Source organism: Pholis gunnellus (genome assembly GCF_910591455.1).
Source record: "Pholis gunnellus genome assembly, chromosome: 8".
Taxonomy (NCBI): domain Eukaryota; kingdom Metazoa; phylum Chordata; class Actinopteri; order Perciformes; family Pholidae; genus Pholis; species Pholis gunnellus.
In genome coordinates this window covers 13,943,081-13,959,830 of record NC_136534.1, presented here as the reverse complement: position 1 = coordinate 13,959,830, position 16,750 = coordinate 13,943,081, and the positions used below count along the sequence as shown (strand labels likewise).

Here is a 16,750-nt window from a genome sequence, read left to right as displayed (position 1 = left end):
CACGATGAGTCAGTGTCTGGAGTGGGTCAAATATTCCTCTTCTTCTGCAATTGAGGAATCAAGATTTTATTTCCATCCCGTATCAATCCAAATCATATTTACATTTCTATCCTTTAACAGTTGTGAGACACAGAATACACACATTATTTAAAATCACAACACAGGGCTTTGTGGAAAACACTGCCAATTAGCAGCTTTCCCTCATAGGGAGCTGCTACACTGGAGGCCATGATCACATGGCCGTTATCAACGTACTCCTGGCTCACAACTGGCTGATCAGAGTGAATGTTCTTGATCCGGATGACCTGGAGGAAACAGGAATAAAATGATCAGGCCACCTTCCTGCCTGGTACGGTCACCTTAACTGTAGACTCGCATTGCCAGACCTTTCTCCACAGCACTGTGTCAGTGATAAAGGAACACCGTAGCTATTTCTTTGAAACAGTCACGATCGTCTTGGGCGACGCTAAGCAAAGAATGCAGACGGTGCCCTTGCACAATACATAGTGCAGATAGTGAAAAGGGGAGGAGATCCTCCATCAATGGCAGACTTATACCTATACAGTCTACATCCGGTGAGTCAGACAACCTAAACTGCAGATCAAAAGAATACACTTTCTAGGCTTCTGTCATTGGCAAGCAAAATAGTTGCCAATCCCAAAAAATCCCTTTTAAATAGAATAGGAGAAGAACGGACACTCAAATCAAAGTAGCAGGATAGTCAGAGTGGCGGTCATTTTTATGTGTACCATGGCTATTGCAACCGTTTGTGTCATAGGAAAGTTCATTTCTATTGCCAGATGAGTGACAACTTTGTTCAGTTAATTTTCTGTAACCAGTGTAGCATTAAAGCATGGTGTAATTAGCAGGCTAGCTAGCTCACTAGCTTATAGCTGGCTAGTTAATTCCGCCATGCTCCCGGTGAGCTGCAACACTTTACGGCCTGTGTTGTCACCATAACAGCTAACAACGATCGCCATTTTCTTTTGTTCTAGTCTAATGACCATGGAAAACAGTTCAACTCCTTTTTTATTTATGTGATCCTGGCCGATTAATCCCATTCTCTCCTCAGCCAGTTTGAGCTCTTGAGCTCCGGGAGGCACTATATAGAGTACCTTACCTTTGGCAGCGAAAAATGTGAAGTCCTTCATCGCGCCATCAATATTCTTAACACAACAAAGTGACTGAGAAGATTTAAGCCACAGATATTGACCTGTTCTAATGTGTGATAAAGCTTGTATTTGTGTTTTATTAGCTTCTTATCTGCTCTATACGTTGTCGTTTCTTGACCTTGGTGAACCGAAGACAGATTTCCACCCTAGTGGACAATAAAGACATATTCTATTCTATATTCAAATAACAACGCTGAAACAAAACACTCACCTCGGAGCCGGGTGGATTTTTAATGTCAAACATTGACAACTTCATGGCATTTGGGTGACAACCCAGCCATATGTCACCCGTCTTGTGGTCCACCTCAATGTTATCACAGAGTGACCCAACAGCTACAGACTGGTGGGAAACATTACATACAGTCAACTGATAATGATGTTCTGTTCTCTAAGCAAACAGAAACAAAGTGAAGAATAAAGTATGAACAAATACATTTTTTAGGATTAAAAAGCAAAGTAATAGTATTGTTGAAATAAATAGTTTGACATTTTGGGACACACAATTTATTTCTTGGAGAAAGTTTAATGAGAAGATTGAAGGCAAATAATCATAATTCACAAGATGTCAAACCACTTCTTTAATACATTTGTTGAGGGTAGAAAATAAGACAACACTGTATTACCTTAAGGTGCATTAATTGCTCTCCTTCTTTTCTCTCATAAACGTCGATCAAATGTCCCATGATATCTGAAACATAAATATACCTGTAATAAAAACAAAAGCATTGTTTTTATTATTTTAGCATTGCAGAGGAAACATATCGCCGGGGAAACACATTCAGGTTAAAATAACATAGACATGCAATGACTGATGATTAATTGAGAATAACCGTTTGTCAGGTGATATGTTGATGCCATTTGCGGACAGAAAGCCATCGGCTGCCACCCTCACTTCCTTTGGACTGTAGTATACCACATCACACCAGGGGAGACCCAGCATGACAGTCAGAAAGTTGAGCACATCGTTGGCAAAAGATTGATGATTGGTCGCATAGAAGCTCTCTACTCCGACTGCAACAATGTCATTTACACTGAAAGACGACACGATGAATGAGATAGATTGTCAAATGTAAAATGTGTGATGCTGTCAAGGGTGTATTATACAGTCGGACATACCTGTGGAGTAAAGGGTGGGTAATAGTTTTTAGGTGTACGAGTGTGTTCTCCTCAACAAAATGAAAGATCTCCACTTGGCTTTTATGCTGAGGGTGATTGACAACAAACAGGTACACAGAGTCATCTGCAAACAAACAGCAATGTGTTGTCATTATTATTTCAGTCCTGGTTCATTTGGTGACACATTTTAGACAAACAATCACAGTCAACGGAAACCTCTGTGACAAGTACAGTACGTTTCCTGTAGGGCTGCTTCACAATAAAAGCCCCACCCCGTGTTGATGTCTTGTAATGTGAAGTGGAGCATGTTGGTTAGCATTAGCAGTAACTTAAGACATCTCTGATATGGCTGTAAGAGAGTAAACGGTTAACAGAGAGTCTGATATCAATGAGATCAAAGTACACACGCTAACACTGGATTACATACTGCATTCCTGTGAATTAAATCCCCTGTATGTGCGAAGAATATCTTAACCCTTCGTGGGAATGGTCTGAAAATGTACTCGGCCACTACCAATGAAAACTACTACATAGAAAGGTAATTACTGAATGTAAATATGATAACGGCAGAAGAAATGTTGACCATAAATAACAGCAAAAATGTGGTTTGATTTCATGAAAATATTAAGGACTCAAACTTTAAAAACTTCTATTTTCTTATTTTTCATTCTTATCACTTGTATTTGCTTGTCCCTTATTTTGTATTAGTTGTTATGTGCCTCCCTTGTTTCCCTTTCCCTGAGTCAAAACATTCTCTAGAAGAGGCACGCAGCGAAGCAGTAATATAGTTTTTCCCAGTGGTCCTCTGTCCAGTGATCTCTGGAGCGACTATATTTTCAAACCAGTTTACTTTTTTTTCAGGGCAAACCTCATCTCCAGCAAATTACAAAACTAGTAAGCACATGAGGTTGGCTCACCAACCTGCTGACAAAACTATCTGCAGGGCTTTGTTGCATGAGTCAACAAATGATTTCAAGGAAATCTGTGGTTGTAACTGCTAGTTTCCCATTCTGTTCCTTACTCTCTAATTAACTGGCTTGTTATAAACTAAAACATTTTGCCTTTATTGTTGTTCAGCAGAACACAGAAAGCACCAGAGACTCACGTCCGGTCCATTTCATTTGGTACGCATTATCTGAGCATCATAACAACCACAGTGCCTTAAAGATATCTTTTGATTTGAAGAAACTGGAACTTTATTCGTCTGTCATTTTGTTTTTTGTTGTCTTTTCAAGCCATTTTTTTGCCATCATTTGGACCAAGGCTTTTGTTCCCAATGTTGAAGTATAAACACAAAAAACTCTTTAGAAATGAATGTTCATTGGTTGAATGCTAAATGTTGAAGAGCAACAACAATGTTTACAGTTCATCATTTTAAAAATTTCCTTTCGACCATTATTCTGTAGTATTCAACTATAATATTACATCTTTCTTGTCACATGACTTGTGTAACAGCAAAATTGACAAATAATATAATTGACTAAATTCACATTTTGTGCGAGATCTCCTAATTGTTCAAAACGAGGTGTGTATCAAATCAATAAAAAAGGAAGAGGTAATGATCATTCTTATGAATTCACAAGGACCAATGAACGATATCGTGTTTAATTTAAAGGTTTTTACAATATTTCAATCCTCTTTATCAAATGAATTCAGTTTCAAGCGCGTATTTTCTTTGTTCTATAGTTGAGATATTGCACCTGATTTGTACTTTACCTGCTTCATCGACGTATGCACTAATGCCATGTGGGTTGAAAGAGCTGAGGTCCAGCTCTCCTTTGATTTGCAGCTCCACTGGAGTTGGCTTTGGATGCAACATATCCATGACATACATTTTCCCTGGTTCATCGGAGAACGAAGGCAGTCTAGGAAAGCGTAACCCCTGAAGAGGAAAACACTGCATGTAAGATAATGGTGCATATCAATAATTTAGCTTGAGAAGGTCAATACTTACTGAATTGTGTCGACTAACTGGTAGTCACAGCTCATTTAAAACAGTTGACCCATAATTTCACATAGTATAGAGGATTATTTAACGGAACTGCAACGCTGCAGGGGTTAAGGTTCCTGCAACTGTGATGAATGTTAATAACATACTGTGCTTAGAAAGGCCAGGCCATCTCTTAGTATTGTGATATCCTCTGCTCCATATTCTGTACAAAACAAAAACACATGTGTTACACTTTTCAGTTCTTTAGTTTTAGCACCCTAACATTACCACACTTGACCTACTGTCAACAAACCGGACTTCAAACTCTTCATGTGACCAAGTTAAGAAACGTGTTAAACTTACACAACATTTAAGACAATGATATGATCATAAAGTGAAGAATGCCTACCAATATTCTTTATATAATGACACTTGAGGTGTTTCACAGGCACGTCTCTGGAAGCAAGGGACATTTCCCTGCAGAACAAATTAAATAGTCTTTCACAGGAACACAAAGCAGAACCTGAACGTTTACCAGTTTATAACCCGGTTATTAACATTAGCAGAGCTTGGTTACTGGTAACAAACTTACTTTATTTTCATGAATCGGTGTCCAATGAAAGCTGCAACGGCAGCAACAACAGCAGCAACCAGTACTTTCTTCATGGCAGCCATGTTCATATAGAGGCCAAAGGCCATACAGACTTTGGCCCAATCCCAATCTCCACCCTCGTTAAGGCGCAGTCATGAGAGTCATGCGGACACTTTAAGGCGCGCTTCCGCAAAGTCCGCGAGGGTTTAGGGCTGTCCCACTGTCAACTCATCGAGTGTTTGAGGGCTCTCCGGCAGACATTTATGAACCCTTTCCGTAAGTCAGCATTAGATGCAGACTTTGCCGAAGGGATTTACCCACAATGCATTACAATGTGACGTTAAACACGACGTTACCAGTGGAAGCATGGAGACATAAAAAAAGGTAAACAAAGAGGACAGCTCACATGTGCTCAGCTTGTCACATGGGGGGGGGGGGAGGGATATATAGCGTCCAGATTTATATTCAGTCTTTTTGTGTACATTCACACTGTTTTGCACATGTTTTTAGTGCACACTTATTGAACTACAAGACAAACTACAGTTGCATCAAGACTGTTGTTTTATTTACATTCAAATACAAGAAACAAATGTGCAATTAAAACAAGTAAAACATTAAGTTCCATACAATCCATCTGTAGATTTCAAATTTTCAGGTGACCAGTGAAACATATTAATTTCATGCTACACAGCATATCAAATATATATATGAATGTTAGGTTGAAAATATTCTGTTTTGCAAGTACTTACTTCACAGCGGTTCAAGTATCTGGGTAGTTCAGTAACTTCTGTGTTTGAGACCACCTTCAAATATGCTGTTGTACTCATCGACTGTATATAAGAAAGTTGTAACCAGGGCTCATTGCGATTAAATCATGTAAATACAATTCATCTATTTTCCTCCAGCTCCTTCTGGATTGTCAGGCACTCTTTTCGGGGTCTGTTATCAGCCTTTCCCCCTAAAGCCAGTGTTGTAATAGCCATGTATATCGTCATTCAAATCATCATTGCCTTGTCTAATTGAGAGCTTTGCAAAAAGCTCAGTAATCTTTCTAGCTGTAATTGCCTACTTCAAATCACAGCACAGGGCTTTATGGAACACAGTGCCAATGAGCAACTTCCCCCCATAGGTAGCTGCTACAGAGGAGCCAAAGATCACATGGCCGTCGTCAGCGTACACCTGAGTCACCTCTGGCTTATCTGAATGAATGTTCTGGATTTGGATGACCTGAAGAAAACATAATCATGAGAAAGGAAGAATCATAAACAAGATGAATACGTGTGAATAGCCAGATAAGATGCTTAGGTAAGCAGAACATTGCAGATACAGCTAAATATACTTTTACATTGTGCATGTTATTGTGATGTTGTCAGGCCTCTCACAATTTACTAAGTGGTAAAAGTGAACGGACAAACCTCTGATCCAGGTGGGTCTTTGGGGTCAAACATGAACAACTTCCATCCATTAGGGTGACAGCCTAACCACAGGTCACCACTTTCAGGTTCCACTTCAATGTTGTCACAGAGTGAACCCACAGCCACCGACTGGTGAGGTGTCACAGACAGGGTTATGATTATACATGCATCTTGGTGCCTTGATTACTTTCATTTTAGCATGACTTGATCTTGTACTTATGTTTGGCATCGGTGTATATTGGTTTAGCAATGCTTTAACCACATTACATGAAGAATTAATAAATTAATTTAACTATTTACCTTTAATTTACTATTTAACTGTTGGGTTACAGTAGCGTTTACCAACTGCATCTGGCATAATCAGATGTCCTTCATTGCATATCCATGTAAAAGCAGTCACAATAAAAAAGGTATGCAGAACAAGAAATACTCAAATAACGCTGGAAGTTTTATCATTTGACATTTAATCCTGCATACATTAGCCATACTGTCATGTCAATATTATTACTGACATCATGATGATTAATACCATGATATCCATTTCACCCATACTTCCTAGTCTTTTATAGTCTAATGTCAGTATGATAATATCAAAAGCATAACAGGTTTAATTATTAAAGTTGACAAAGCATAATCATTCATCAGTGGAAAAACTGATTCTTGAAATGTGCACTTTCTTATTGCTGAAACATTAAATGGCTTACCTTCACTGAGACCAATGCATTGTCTTCTTTCCGCTCCAATACATGCACATTGTGGTCAAATAGATCTGCCACATATATATGCCTGTACATAAGAAAGAACATTAAAATGAAGAAATTCAGACTTTAGAAGGATGAATAACCACACGCATAGCCCTGCGTATCATTCTTACCTTTTGTCCGGTGAGATATTAATGCCATTTGCAAAGTAATATCCTTCAGAGACCACTTTTACTTCCTCAGGACTGTAGTACACAACATTAGACCAAGGCTGAGCAAGAACAGGCTCCACCAAACCTTTGAGGATTTCATGAGTAAAGTAGTGATCATTGGTGGCATAGAAGCTATCCACTCCCACTCCCACAATATCGTTTACACTGGAAAGACAAAATCAGAATTACAAAATTGTTATATACAATAATTAGATTATTAATCACAATATGATTTTTGAATAACTATGGGATGGTTTTCAACGCATATTGACTACATCTCGCTAACTGGTAAGTGTCAAGTGTAGTTCACCGTACTATACCTGTGGAGAAGTTCATGCTTTATGGTTTTCAGGTGCACCAGTGAGTGGTTGTCCTCAACAAATTTGAATAGCTCTATTTGGCTTTTGTGTTGAGGATGACTGACGACAAACAGGTATATTGCATCATCTGATGAGAAACAGAGAAAGCATTATAAAGAAAAAAGACTGGCAACCAAACTGAAAAGGGTGTGTGCGTGCGTCTGTGTGAAAGACTAAAAGTAGAGGGACATGCATGGCTTCAATTTAAAAAAAAAAAGAGAATTATCAAAGCTACAATAGGTACAGACGCTTAAGACTGTTCTTTCGGTTAAGAATGCATCAGAATCATATCTGTAGTTGTAGATTTTACTCAAAAAAGAAGCCCATACTAATAAACACCACTTACTTAGCATTGACACGTACTTAAATGTACTGATTGTGGACTTTTCATTTGAAATATAGTGACACACAAAAGATAGTGCAGAAGTCTTAGCTACTCTTATTATGCCAACAGTATACCCATTGTGAATATCACAGCAGGCGACTCTACATGCACATGTTCATAACAAACTCAATGCAATTTGTCTTCATTAAAAATACAGTGGGCTGAGTTGAAAATACAATTACCTTTCCATCGCAAAATGTAATTAAATTTGTGCTATTAGAGGAATACTTTACCCGCAAAATGACCATCTGTATATCAATTACGTTTAACAACGGCAAAAACGATTTCACTATCCCTTTACAAACTCCAACAAACCCCGTGCAGTATAGTCCAAGTCTCATTCATCCATTCGTATGTTCAGTACTTGTCAAACACATGCATCGTCACTAAAACCTACTATTTAAAACACTTGTGCATAAACAGTCCCATGCCCTACTCGTCCATGCAAGTCCAGACGAGTCGCCATTGTTGTAAATGGAAAGGTTTTTAGCAAAGATGCATGTGTTTGGGAAGTAGTGAGCATTCAACTGGACAAATAAGACTTGGATTATACTGCATGAGCTGTGTGACAGTTTGAAAACGGATGTTTTGATATAGTTTAGCTGTTGTTAAACCCTCCCCCATTTACTTCAATTCATCAAGACATGTTTAAGCGGTAGATAGGCCAAAGACTAGGGTATTTGCCCTTAAGGGGCTATCTTTTAGAGACGTGTGTGCAACCACACATAAACAACTAGTGCTTCTACCACTTGGATCGATGTACACGCTGATGCCGTGGGGGTTGAATGACTCCAGATCAAAGTTTCTTGGCATGCGCAGCTCCGCTGGTTTCATCCGAGGATCTTTCATATCAAGGGTGTAGATCTTTCCTATAACATCTGAGGATGGAAGTCCAGGATACTTCAAACCCTGGAGATAAAAAAAGATCAGGCCTTAGTTCACATTCACACAGTACATAAGTAACGCCCTTGTTTGCAGTTTATAAAACCAAATACAGATAAACCAACTGACTTTAATGGAGGGTTCATGCAGTTTTCAGTTGGTATCAAATGTATTGATTTTTTCTTTTTCTTTCGAGGTCATAGGTAGGATTAAATAAACATTGAGGTTATGTTGAGCATATCTATAACAATAAAATGAATGTCAAACAAAAAGAGAGTAACATCTTTTTTTATATCGGTCACTGTCTGGCCATAAGGCTGGTTTTAAAAAAAGCTCACTTCTATGAGTGGCACTGTTTTGTATTAACCCCAAGAGGCGTATATTTCCAGCAGCTGCTCCAACTCAAATACTTACAGTGCTGATAAAGGCAAGTCCGTTTCCAAGGATCGTTATATCCTCTGAGCCAGAATCTGAAAGTTACGACAGTCGCACAGATCATTTTAATGTTTATCGATGTTGACCTCAACTCGTGACTAATTTGTCTGCAGGCGTTACATACCAAGATTTTTTAGTGCAACACAGTTGGGGAGGTGATTCTGGACCAGCTCCCTTGAAGCCAAGGCCCTTTTCCTGCAATGTTTTCAACACAGACGTTAAATTAGGACAGGTGGCCAGAATAAAACTTTTGTTTTTTCCAGAAAAAAAAGTCAGTAACAAACTCCGAAACATTGACGGAGTTGCCTCCTATTTTACCTGAAATTTACAATCCTCTCTCCGAGCAGCACCGACAAGGCAGCTATTACAAGCGAGATAATGGCTACTTTTCCCATTTTGGAAGAGTTCAAGTTATTCTAGGCTACTGGTCGACTTTGTTTGTTGTTGTAGTGGTTCGGCTGGTTATACTGCACGACAAATTAAACTGAGGCGTGTCACAGTAGGCGCAACTGATGCTGCCTTCAGAACTATCGGACATATGTCAACCTATCTTTTCTAATACCGTTTCTTTCGTAGTTACTGATTTGGATCAACGTTGCTGTCTTGCATTTGGTGCAAACAAAAATACTCAAATTACTCACACTGGCATCTTGCAATGTACACGTTGGCATTCAACCTGATAGACCAGAAGCGCCCCCCTCTCCCTCCTCTCTACATCTTACATCTGTGGTACAATATAGGCCAGTATTAGTATATCTTGATGCACAAGAAAAAATAAAACACATGTATGTTTATTGTCAAAATTAGTCCCACCAAAATTGAACAATTGAACACGAAAAAAGTATTTAGTGTTTGTAATTTCCGATATATGAGAAACACGTGAATGCAGCATGATTCCGAATGGTTGGAGCTACTGTGTCACATCCACGATACGACGTCCGAAGCCAAAAATCGCATCTCATAACAACTGTAATGCTGCAGAGCGTACCCCTCAGTTAAAGACGCTGTGTCCAGTACAGGTTTAGTCCGTGTGGGACAGTAGAAGCACTGTCCTTGTGAGTTAGTGTCCACCAGACGCTCTGAATGTAAATGGACTCAGTTCGAACATAACTGACGTGACCTCTTGACCGTTTACATGTTCAGGGACACTTTTTGTGTTATTTTAACTTTTGCTAAACCTCTGGGAGCAACCAGGATGTTTTTTTTGTCACTGCCTGGTTTGTGCAAGCCTTCATTTTTTTCCCAGCATGCGAGTCATGAAAACTCATCTTCAACTTTATTGTAGTTGGAGCCTCATCCCGCCATTTTGGTCAGCACTGACACTAAAAGATGTGCTCTGATCGTGGTTCCCCTGCTGCTGTTCACACATTCAGCTTTTGATCTTTTGAAACGTGTACACCAACACACTTGATGCCTCCACAATTCAAAAGAATGAAAACACACAATGTAGAAAATGATTAAGATAAATGCATTTCACTCACTTTCTTCAAAACGTGAACGCATGAACAGCGTGGAATCCACTTTATGAACACATTAAATCATTTGGTGCCAATATTCATTTGTTATCAAAGTAAAATGGTCTTTGTTGGACATGCTGACTACGCTGTTCTGCTTTAAATTCACCCATGTATTGCCAATGCGACCAGTCAACAGACGGTATACTCAATAACGTGTAGTTTCTGCAAAGCCCCGTTTAAATTGTTTATTTTTGAAGTTGTTTTTGTAGGTGATGACTCCTCCCGACATAAAACAAAAAGTTACAAAATTGCCTATGTAATCAAAATCATGTGTAAGAGACTTCATAAAAAACAAACATGAACACATACATACACATATAGAAGTGAAAGTAACATAAAATTGGCAAACTATTGACCCTGTGATACTCAGCATTGGGTGCATGCAACCTGACAGTAACTGTAGAATATCTACAAAAGTCCAATTAATGAATTATAGCATCTAACAACTTCAAAACACCAACAACTCCTGCACATTACATCGTGTGCAACCGGCGAGCACTGTTAAGGTGGGGCACACCAGATTCCCCGACTCCGTTTTGTGAGATCTTGTCAAGGTTCACAGTGTAATACAGCAGGATCCCCATCAAACAGTTTCAAGCAAGACTGTATATTTGGAACATACAAAATAAATTTTATTATCCATTCTCTTCATGTCTACATCTTATTAGAGTTTCTAGACAATGGCATTGTCAAATAACACACTCAAATTAATTCTAATAATCCTGACAGGTGCAACAATACATTTCTGTCAAGTCCAGGTGTCAAAATATAACTGAATGTGAAAAGCAAATTTTAAATCTTCTTCTTTGTTATTTTCAACATAAAAAGGGGAGCCATGGCCCTGGACCGCAGTGAGAGCTAGGCAGGACATGGCCATGAGCACACATAAACATGAGGAAGTGGCTTCAGGGCTGAGCCCCGGTGGCTGCTGGGACTTGTGTGGCCAGGGTGTTGGGAGCAGAGATGACGGGTGATCCAGCAATGTTAGCCAGCGGCTGTGAGGAGGACATTGAGGTGATGCCTAGGAGAGACAAGGCGCGCATTAAGTCGTTGTCGTCACAATCTCAAATTAGGAGGTTTAACTTTGTTTGCTGTAAAATAAACAGTCAGATATTGTGGCACACCGTTTCTGCCAATTTATTTGGCTTCAAATAAAGTTTTATCTCCAATTTGAAGCCCCCCCAAAAATAGTCAGATGATGATGAGGAACGCGGGGTTACTTACCAGCCATCATACTTGAGGAGCTGACTGGTGTGGAGCTTGCAGCCATTCCCCCAGGAGTGGCCCCTCTTCCCTGATCTTTAACGATGGGATCTGCAAACAAAAGGGGATTTGAGCGGCTCATAAACAAAATTGTTGACACAATCAAGCCGCTTTACATGTTGCACTCAAATTTTGGCTTAAGGCAATTTACTCAAGCCAATAAGTAAGTGACGCAGACAGGGTTTAAAAACAAAACGTACAGAAGTAGGGGTGATCCATGGCCTCTCTGGCCGTGAGGCGGGCTTGATGGTCATAGCGCAGCAGTTTGTCCAGGAAGTCTAGAGCCTCTGTGCTGACCAGGTGCTGGTTCTCGCTGTGCACAAACCTCTCCCACCTTTTGCGGGAGTGTCTACAGAGAACGAACCAGGGATCACGTTTTAATACGAAGGTATTAATTAGCCAAAATCTTGGTTTCAAAAATATTCAACGATACTTGGCCCGAGGTCAAGCAGCTACAATGTTTTACCTTCCGAGAATGTCATTGAACCGTGGGTCCAATTCAATGTTGTACTTGTCGATGTAGTCGTACAGGTCCTCGGTGCCGAGTACTTTTGCAATTCGCACCAGCTGAGAGTCAGAAAAAGCACAATTCAACAATGAAATGAGTACAATTAGACATTTGTTAAATCATATGACGGGTATTGAGGGGCATGGATCCCATTGCAGTTTATAGTGTTGGTCAATTAGTTAGTGGGTCTGTATGGAGAGTATACATTATGCTAATAAAGAGGTAATTATATAGGAATATGCATGTTTTAATTAATAATGTGCATATTTCATTTAATATCAGTTTGGGAAGATTTTCTATTATCAAAGCTACCTTTGGTTTATGTCAAACAACATCTGCTATTGTGTACCACTAGAACTGAAACGCCACAAGCCCAAAAGAGCTGTGGAATGAACTGGAAATGCTACGTTCAGTGTTACAGTGCATGTAGGGAAAGCCCACAACACAAATGACCCCATCCATGGGGCTACAATGTGTTATGATCTGTGTCCACCAGTACAATCCTACACGAGTCTGTTTTTAGGTGCTCCAGCAGAGCCATGTGGCCTCCGTCGAGTGTAAGAAGAATGTGGTTTGACTGTGTAAAACTGACATTATGTTCTATGCAACGTTACAGCCCCAGACACCGCTCTCTTTAGGCCACAGATTTGTGACCACATACACAAAAGTTCTGATTCTACTTACCTGATCATAGTTGTCATGACCGTGAAAGAAGGGCTCCTTTCTGAAGATCATGCTGGCGAGCATGCAACCCAAACTCCACATGTCCAAGCTGTAGTCATACATCTGCAAATAATATAGATAGAGAGGTTAAAAAGGCTTAAATCTGGCTCCATGACTGAAACAAAAATAAAAACAGTCCTCTCTTCTTCAACACTATAAATGCTGAGTGCCATTTTGAGCATCTTGTATAAAAGCGGCGTGACTAGACAGAGGAAGAGTATCGGAGGCTCACCTGGTAGTCTACCAGCAGTTCAGGTCCTTTGAAGTACCTGGATGCCACTCTCACGTTGTATTCCTGGTTTGGGTGGTAGAATTCTGCCAAACCCCAATCGATTAAGCGGAGCTGGAAGTAAAAAAAAAAAAAAAATGTGTTTAATGTATTTAAATAAAATTATATGATTTACTGATGTCACAGCAGGGAAAACAAGAAATAGGAGGATGGTCATCATGTGAGACAATACCTTTCTGTGTTCATGATCGATCATTACATTGTGTGGCTTGACATCTCTGTGCATAATCCCCATACTGTGGCAGTAATCCAGAGCCTATTAGGTAAAAAGAATAATGTACATTATATATACATACATACACACGTTAAAGAATATACACAGAATGTTAAACTGATGCAAGTAGGACTTGTTTCTGTGAATTATTAAACTAATGTAATGTACTGAGCGTACCAAAAGACATTTCTTACCTTTAGGATTTCGTACATGTAGAACCGTATGTCAAAGTCAGATAGGGTTTGATACAATTGCTGTAAAAAATGAAAATGTATGAGACATTTGAAAAAGAAAAAAGTAGTATAAGCATATCCAAGTCAAAGAACTGATCCGTACCTTGAAATCTGTGTTGTTCACATGTTCAAAGACCAGAGCAGGGGTTCGGGACTGAAAGGAAAAACATGTAGATGCGTGTTTATGCATGAAACCGTGTACATACATCAGTTCTACATTGCAGAAAAGGAAAAAACCAATTACCACAGGATCCTTGACGATATCTAACAGTGAGATGATATTTGGGCCACCCCTCAGATTCTCCAGGATCTTGATTTCCCTCTTGATTTTCTTTTTCTTGACCGGCTGTGAACAAAGACAGTCTTGTGAAGTACATGAAATCGCCCCCGAGGTGACAAAATATCAGGAATATTACTGAAGAGCATTTGCAACACTTACATAAATCATAAGGACAATCAATGAATTATTGCCATACCTTCAGTATTTTGACGACCACTTTTTCATTGTTTGTGATGTTTATGGCTTCAAACACTTCACTATATTTGCCTCTCCCTAGTTTTCTAACTAGCTGATAGTCGTCTTGATTCCTAAAAAAAAAAGAAGCCACGGTTAACAATGCTTATAATGCAGAGCAATAAAACAAATACAACTAAAGCACCAACAATTCCCCTTTGCCTTACCCCCATTCAACAACATGGGACTCATAGTCCCAATACTCCCGAGGTCTCTGTGTGTTTACATCAGGGTAAACTCGGGAGCGGCTTGGGACAGGGCCAGACATATTCTACACGGGATCTTCTTTAAATATCCTAAAACAAAACAAAAAAATTTAAAAGATTGAGTCACTTAACAGAGAAAACATAAGTACATTCAAAAGCAAGTTGTGTAGTAATGTACAATGGTTAGCACTTCATATAATTACAAATAGGTGAAATAAGGTGATCTAATTATAAGGAAACAATACCTGGGAGGTTCCCTCCAGGATGATGGTGATAGATGAATTGAAACAGGAGCAGTTGAGATGCCTTTATGGTAAGAAAGCTAAACGGGCATACAGATATATAAATAAAAACAGTTAGGACTACCACAGTCAAACATTTCACATGAGTTCAACACCATATGTAGAACTGAGAAATAATCAAAGCTTAAAAGACGTTTAAACTTGAAAATATTTCCCCCACTGAGTCACAGGACGTTGATCTGAATAAGAGAATTTTAAATGAAACTGCAGATGTTTCATGCAGAAGGCAGAGCAACTTAAAATAGCAATATATAGTTATTTACATAACACGAACAAAAAAAATATACTCAAACTAAATGATTGGTGTCTAGTGTGAAAATATGGTGGCGTGTTAAATGTAGAGACCTGAATGTTAAAAGGGGGCATCCAACCAGTCTAATCAGGAGGTACAGGGCTCAATACAGTCATCACTGGGGACTACAGCAAGGCAGTGTCTCCTGTCGGAAAAAAAGGCAGAAAGTAGGTTGATTTAAATCAATGCTGTCAATTGAGCAAACATGAACTAACTATGTGAGGTAATGTCTGCCTGCCAATACAGCTAGGTTTAGTAAGGCTCCATTAAATTAACAGGTTTACGAAATTACGCATCCAATCGAGAAATGGTAGCTCTGGTACAAGACACTCTTTTCAATTGTAGCCAGTTAGCCTGCTACATACTTTAATGAAAAGGTGAGCGTACGCACAAACCCTCTGTGGCCCAAGGCCTGCACTAGTGCAGTGGAGCTAACGGCTAACTAGCTCTCACACAGACCGGGCAGCTGGTCGGGCTAGCTAGCTAGTTAGCATTAGCTCGTCAACAGCAGAGGGAAAAGCCGGTTGGAAAGTCACAACTAGCTAGCTTTGGGCGACATTGTGGGCCTGGAACGGGATTTAATAAACACGCCGCGTCAAAACGGGCAAATAATACTCATCGTGGTTATGATTAACGTGGAGCTAAACAACAGGCTTCGAAAAATATATTTCCTAAAGCTATAAAGTGCTAAGCTAGCAGGCTAGGGGAGTGAATAGCCTGCTGGCTTGGCGAGGCAACTGACTTGCTTGACAACGCCTTGAAAAAACATCTTAAAAACACTGTGATCGAGCAGTAGAAAGGCACCACTGCTGCGTTACTTGTTCTCGGCTTTTCCTCACACATGAAACACTCAACAGCGGTTCCAAACCTACGACGATGTGTGGTTAAATAACACGATTACCTCTCAGCGTTGTTGGGACGTCAATATGGCGATGCTTGGGATCAAGAGCTTAGTGCGAACAGCCTTTCCTGCAGAGGGCGCTCTCCCTTTTCTCTTTCATGGGGGTGGGGTGGGGAGGGGGGGTAGTTCCCTCTGCCACCAACAGGTCTGACAGAAGCATAAACTTGTATCTGCATTCCTGTATGAGTAGTCAGTCTCAACTGTAATGTTTTGTCAGTGAATCTTAATCCCGAACGCACTGTTCATTTCCACAAACAGCATGCGTGTTTAACCACCAAAGGCTCTGATATAAGATTGTTGAGGGCAGATATCCTTCAGCAGGCCTTCATAAATCACATTTTTAGGGCCCGAGCCACCGACAACGTCGGGCCAGCGAAGGCCCTATTGAAATTGTAGGGGTTCTCGGTCGTTTTTATTAGGGCCCGAGCCGCCGACAACGTCGGGCCGGCGAAGGCCCTATTGAAATTGTAGGGGTTCTTATTATTCCTATTCTGATTTTTATTTGTCGTCAATGAGCGCATATTTGGAGTATTGCCCATACCCAAAAACTCACCAAATTTTGCAGACTTGTCAGGTCTGGTGAAAATTT

At 39.9% G+C, this 16,750-nt stretch overlaps 3 protein-coding genes across 3 annotated transcripts; all 3 read right to left on the bottom strand.

Moving 5' to 3' along the window:
• Window position 1: 1 nt before the first annotated feature.
• LOC306699658 (serum paraoxonase/arylesterase 2-like) lies at window positions 2–5,078 on the bottom strand. The gene is made up of 9 exons (XM_079164355.1): window positions 4,811–5,078; window positions 4,628–4,695; window positions 4,386–4,441; window positions 4,005–4,170; window positions 2,289–2,412; window positions 2,003–2,203; window positions 1,796–1,877; window positions 1,384–1,512; window positions 2–305 (listed from the first exon to the last, which is right to left on the bottom strand). Exons 1-9 carry the CDS (start codon window positions 4,915–4,917, stop codon window positions 144–146), a joined length of 1,095 nt encoding a protein of 364 aa, XP_079020481.1. The 5' UTR covers window positions 4,918–5,078; the 3' UTR covers window positions 2–143.
• A 282-nt stretch (window positions 5,079–5,360) lies between these two features.
• Window positions 5,361–9,658, bottom strand: LOC306699484 (serum paraoxonase/arylesterase 2-like). Its single transcript, XM_079164114.1, has 9 exons — window positions 9,518–9,658; window positions 9,324–9,394; window positions 9,179–9,234; window positions 8,629–8,791; window positions 7,459–7,585; window positions 7,100–7,303; window positions 6,930–7,011; window positions 6,226–6,354; window positions 5,361–6,037 (listed from the first exon to the last, which is right to left on the bottom strand). The coding sequence occupies exons 1-9, from the start codon at window positions 9,592–9,594 to the stop codon at window positions 5,876–5,878; spliced, it is 1,071 nt and encodes a 356-aa protein (XP_079020240.1). The 5' UTR covers window positions 9,595–9,658; the 3' UTR covers window positions 5,361–5,875.
• A 1,229-nt stretch (window positions 9,659–10,887) lies between these two features.
• On the bottom strand, window positions 10,888–16,217 carry LOC306700235 (casein kinase II subunit alpha). The gene is made up of 15 exons (XM_079165189.1): window positions 16,162–16,217; window positions 15,314–15,405; window positions 14,912–14,988; window positions 14,628–14,756; window positions 14,423–14,534; window positions 14,191–14,292; window positions 14,050–14,100; window positions 13,908–13,967; window positions 13,672–13,755; window positions 13,443–13,553; window positions 13,172–13,273; window positions 12,446–12,546; window positions 12,180–12,328; window positions 11,941–12,030; window positions 10,888–11,737 (listed from the first exon to the last, which is right to left on the bottom strand). Exons 4-15 carry the CDS (start codon window positions 14,726–14,728, stop codon window positions 11,622–11,624), a joined length of 1,179 nt encoding a protein of 392 aa, XP_079021315.1. The 5' UTR covers window positions 14,729–14,756; window positions 14,912–14,988; window positions 15,314–15,405; window positions 16,162–16,217; the 3' UTR covers window positions 10,888–11,621.
• Window positions 16,218–16,750: the final 533 nt, after the last annotated feature.

Excerpts from the sequence above, each read along its gene's own strand:
- LOC306699658 (XM_079164355.1), bottom strand. The coding sequence starts at position 4,917 with ATGGCCTTTGGCCTCTATATGAACATGGCTGCCATGAAGAAAGTACTG. Across the intron at positions 4,696-4,810 it reads CACCGATTCATGAAAATAAA|GGAAATGTCCCTTGCTTCCA; the intron begins GTAAGTTTGTTA and ends TTTGTTCTGCAG. Across the intron at positions 4,442-4,627 it reads TCATTATATAAAGAATATTG|AATATGGAGCAGAGGATATC; the intron begins GTAGGCATTCTT and ends TGTTTTGTACAG.
- LOC306699484 (XM_079164114.1), bottom strand. The coding sequence starts at position 9,594 with ATGGGAAAAGTAGCCATTATCTCGCTTGTAATAGCTGCCTTGTCGGTG. Across the intron at positions 8,792-9,178 it reads GACTTGCCTTTATCAGCACT|GGTTTGAAGTATCCTGGACT; the intron begins GTAAGTATTTGA and ends TTTTATCTCCAG. Across the intron at positions 6,038-6,225 it reads AAGACCCACCTGGATCAGAG|GTCATCCAAATCCAGAACAT; the intron begins GTTTGTCCGTTC and ends TGTTTTCTTCAG.
- LOC306700235 (XM_079165189.1), bottom strand. The coding sequence starts at position 14,728 with ATGTCTGGCCCTGTCCCAAGCCGCTCCCGAGTTTACCCTGATGTAAAC. Across the intron at positions 14,293-14,422 it reads TGGTCGTCAAAATACTGAAG|CCGGTCAAGAAAAAGAAAAT; the intron begins GTATGGCAATAA and ends CTTTGTTCACAG. Across the intron at positions 13,274-13,442 it reads AACTGCTGGTAGACTACCAG|ATGTATGACTACAGCTTGGA; the intron begins GTGAGCCTCCGA and ends TATTATTTGCAG.